We start from the raw sequence: 4,454 nt of genomic DNA on the forward strand, positions 1-4,454 counted from the left end.
AGCCGTACCAGATTGCTGCAACAATACCGCTCCCACCCCGACGTTGGACGCATCCACCTCTACTATAAATGGCTTCTTGTGGTCGGGGTGAATTAAAACTGGCGCCGAGGTAAACAGTTCCTTTAACTTGGAGAAGGCAGCCTCTGCCTCCTGACTCCAAATGAGGGGGAGCTTTGAAGAAGTCAGCCGGGTCAACGGTGCTGCTACATGGCTATAGTTTCTGATGAAGCGGCGGTAAAATTTGCGAAACTCAGAAAGCGCTGCAGAAGTTTCCTGGTCGTTGGAGTGGGCCATTGCACGACTGCTTGTATTTTTGCTGGATCTGTCTTCACCTTCACAAAACGGCCTAGGAAATCCCGCAGAACATCATTCACCAGATTTTTAAAAACAGCCAGGGCATTTGTGAGACCGAAGGGCATCACTAGATATTCAAAATGCCCCAAATGAGTGTTAAAAGCGGTTTTCCACTCATCCCCCTCCTTGATTCTGACAAGGTGATATGCATTTCTAAGATCTAATTTAGTGAAAACAGAGGCACCATGGAGCAGTTCAAAGGAGGAACTGATCAGGGGTAAGGGGTACTTGTTCTTTATTTTGATGTCATTAAGTCCGCTAAAATCAATACAGGGACGAAGTGAACCGTCCCTTTACTGACAAAGAAAAAAGCGGTCCCCACAGATGAAGAGGAGGGTCTAATGATGCCCACTGCCAGAGAATCCTTTATATATTTTTCCATGGCTGTCTTCTCAGGGAGTGTCAGGTTGTAGAGGCGGCTTGAAAGTAGGGTGGAACCAGGTAATACGTCTATGGCACAGTCGTAAGGTCTGTGCGGGGGTAGTGATTGAGCTTTGTCCTTATTGAAGACCAACCTTAAGTCATGGTATACCGAAGGAACGGAAGAAAGATGTTAACACTTTCTTCACGTGCGGGTTCGACAATGGCAGCTTCTTGGCTAATTCCCTATCAATGAGGCTTTGCTCTGCGCCTGAATCGACTAATGCCTGAGACGTGTGGGTCACGGAACCGAGCAAGAGCGTAACCGGCAACAAAAAACGGGGCTTTAAATTAATGTTTGTATCGCCCACCCGTATCCCTGAATCTACCGGCGGGCGTCCCCTTTTCCCCTTTTGGGACAGGCGGAAATAAGATGCTCAGCGGAGCCACAATAAAAACATGAGCGAGAGCGGCGGCGCCTCTCCCTCTCTTCCAAAGACAACCGGGATCACCCGATCTGCATGGGTTCTGGTTCCGATTGATTCCTCTCCACCGGAACTGAGGAAAGCGGGGAGGATCATCAAGGACTCCAGTCACCCCAGCCATAAACTGTTCAGACTACTTCCATCAGGAAGGAGGTTCTGCCGTATCCGGTCCCGTACCAGCAGACTGAGAGACAGCTTTTTCCACCAGGCCATCAGACTGTTGAACACTTCATAGACACCTCAGCTTCACTTACCAGAACTTCAACATTATGCACTCCACACTGTAGATAAATGCCACTTGTTTTGCACAATATCCAACTGCCAACCTCTGTATATTTTATTTTATTGTTTATTCTATTTCATTTTTAAAATATGTATACACACACACACACACACACACACACGTAGATATATATTTAGTATACACATTCAGTAATGCGCATACACTCTTATATTGTACATATATTTATTCATATAACTCTCAGATTTAGCCATTCTTGTATTTTGTTTGTCCTTATGTTATTGTATTTATGCACACCTCTGTTGCTTGTGAAGCTCGCACACAAGAATGTCACTCGCATGTACTGTACCAGTGTACCTGCACATGTGATGTGACAATAAAAGTGATTTGAATTGATTTGAACTGTGGAGGCCGAAGACTGAACCGGAAGCGGACACAGGGGAACAAAAACCAGGGACGCACGCCGCACTGGCCGACGGGTACTGGAGTTCCTCTCCCGCTCCCGCAGTCTGTTGTCAATGTGGAGCATGAGCGAGACTAACTCATCGAAGGTGACAGGGTCGTCCCGAGACGCTAGCTGATCCTTCATGTCCTCGTTAAGCGACTGCAGATAGACCCCCTGCAGGGCCTTATCTGGCCAGCCGACTGCCGTGGCGGCGGTGTTGAAATTGATCAAGTAATCCGCGATACTACGGCGGCCCTGCTGGAGGTTTAACAGTCGCTGAACCGAACTGCCCTCGGAGATTGGGTGGGCAAAAGTCTTTTTGAACTCGCTCAAAAAGGCATCAAAGCTGCAGGACGGCAACTGATGTCTGCACAGGCATGCCTCGGCCCAGTTCAGGGCTTGGTCGCGCAGTTTACCAATAATGTATGAAACTCGAACTGTGTCTGAAACGAAAGAGTGGGGCGAACGCCCAAACGCCAGCTCGCACTGCAAAAGGAAACTGCTACAGGCCCCCGGGTCACCGGCATACGGTCCTTGAGGCGACTGTTGATTATGATTATAAATATTATGTTCAAGATGTGTATAGAAAGTAAATGTAAGGAACAATAATTCATGATGGTGTGTTGTTGTCATTTTGGTGCAAACAGTTTACTTTTTAAGACAACAGTTTTTCCCTCTGGCATCACCTTGTACCAGCAGTAATCGAGTCACAGAGGCTGAGATGGTGAGTTTTGAACACAACCAGTGGTAAAATGCTGCCCTCTGGTGGTGTCAAACAGAGTTTACTAAATGCTTTGACAAAGCAGCCAGAGGTTCTCAGAAGGTAAATTCAAACAGAAAGTGAAATCTGAGGACCAAACAGGAAGGATACTGTTAAGTTCGTATAGAGACAGAGTTAAAAACAAGAAAATGTGAGTCATCTTTCATGCACAGCGAAAATAAGAGGATTGGATACTTCTCTTTGACGTGGACTGAAATGTTGATTCATTAGGAGCAAAGATAAAACTCCTCTATAAAACATTTTCCATTCTCAAATTAATGTTGAATTCTTACGCATTGTTTTTATGTTGATCAACATGTTAACATATTATTTCATGTACCTCTGCTCTACTACCTTTACAATCATGCTGCAGCTCCTTCCTGCCCTCCTGGTTGGACTTGGTTTGGAGGTCGCTGTTTCATCTTTGACAGCAGCATGAAGAACTGGACTGATGCTGAGGTACATTAGGAAATAACAGCAGCTGTTGCTGCATCACTGATGATCTAAAGAGTTTCTGTCTTTGATTTTAAATGCATTCTCACACTTTTCTTCTTCTGTGGTCTGCACCTCATCTTCCTCCTCAGAGTTCCTGTAAGACACTCGGTGGACATCTGGCCTCATTCCACAGCACAGCTGAGTACACCTTCATCAGAGAGCTCACTCACACAGAACCAGGGCCAAATAAACGAACTTGGGTTGGAGGCAACGATAGAGAGAATGTAAGTGTTTCATAGATAAAGAGGATGAGCTGCAGCTGTTTCTGATATTTCATATTTTTCTCTTCATATTCATCAGTTTGATTCAAAGGTCAACATGTGACAGACTGATTAATCAGGACTTTGTTCCTGGAGACAGATGTTGCTGTTGACTTGATTTTTCTTTTCATTTTTTACCTCCACAAACAAAATGAAGCTTCATTGTCTTCGAGTGGTGTAAGAGGTCTCATGTCTGCACTCTCAGCATAGATGCATCAAAGTACATCAGAACAAACTGAACCTCAAACTTTATTCTTCCAGGAAACTGTGTGGGTGTGGAGTGATGGTTCCCAGTTTGACTTCATAATCTGGGCCAGTGGAGAACCAAACAACTATGGAGTAGAAGAAGATTGTATGGAGATAAATTATAAAGGTACAAACTGAATGTGGGCCTGTTGATGAAATGTGTTTGGTTTTAATTGATTGAAGTCATGTAATCTTAGGTCTTTATAAGAACTGTGTTTTGTTCTTTATACATTAGAAAAGAAGAAAACATTTACTGCACAGACCTCTGATTTTATTTCTGTTTCTTTATTTTGATTCTTCTTTACAGGAGGAGATCCCAACGATGCACCGTGTGACGACAACAAACCTTTTGTTTGTGTCAGAGATCCATAACTGCTCCTTCGTGTCCTGACACATCTGACGTGATGATGTCACATCCTCACTGCTGATGTCACTTCCAGCAGGATGTCAAGCCTCGATGACATCACTGCTGGAAGATGTTGACAAATATGATTTCATATCACAATACCCCCCCCCTCCCCAAAAAAAATAAATTCAATAAAATTTAAAGGGATTGAAATGTTTACCTGAAAGTGAGTCATTCATGCTTCAAATCATCATCTGATCATTTTAATAAACCTGAAAACGAGCTGCTTTCTGTCCCCCTGCAGCTGTGATGGAAAAACCTGTGTGACATAAACACACCATCAGGACTTCTGATCCTGGGACCTCATCGACTGATAACTCAGTTATTAAATCTAAAGAAAAGCAAATTATTTTTATCATATTTGTGTAAAAAATTATATATTTTATATTAATAATTTTTTGC

General features: G+C 43.7%; 1 protein-coding gene across 1 annotated transcript; it reads left to right on the forward strand.

The window, feature by feature from the left end:
* Positions 1-2,461: 2,461 nt before the first annotated feature.
* On the forward strand, positions 2,462-4,018 carry LOC134618275 (galactose-specific lectin nattectin-like). Its single transcript, XM_063463615.1, has 5 exons — positions 2,462-2,474; positions 3,019-3,104; positions 3,230-3,364; positions 3,662-3,773; positions 3,954-4,018. Exons 1-5 carry the CDS (start codon positions 2,462-2,464, stop codon positions 4,016-4,018), a joined length of 411 nt encoding a protein of 136 aa, XP_063319685.1.
* Positions 4,019-4,454: the final 436 nt, after the last annotated feature.

The sequence above is a fragment of the Pelmatolapia mariae genome, linkage group LG20, assembly GCF_036321145.2.
Source record: "Pelmatolapia mariae isolate MD_Pm_ZW linkage group LG20, Pm_UMD_F_2, whole genome shotgun sequence".
Classification (NCBI taxonomy): domain Eukaryota; kingdom Metazoa; phylum Chordata; class Actinopteri; order Cichliformes; family Cichlidae; genus Pelmatolapia; species Pelmatolapia mariae.

Excerpts from the sequence above, each read along its gene's own strand:
- LOC134618275 (XM_063463615.1), top strand. Across the intron at positions 3,365-3,661 it reads GAGGCAACGATAGAGAGAAT|GAAACTGTGTGGGTGTGGAG; the intron begins GTAAGTGTTTCA and ends TTATTCTTCCAG. Across the intron at positions 3,774-3,953 it reads TATGGAGATAAATTATAAAG|GAGGAGATCCCAACGATGCA; the intron begins GTACAAACTGAA and ends TCTTCTTTACAG.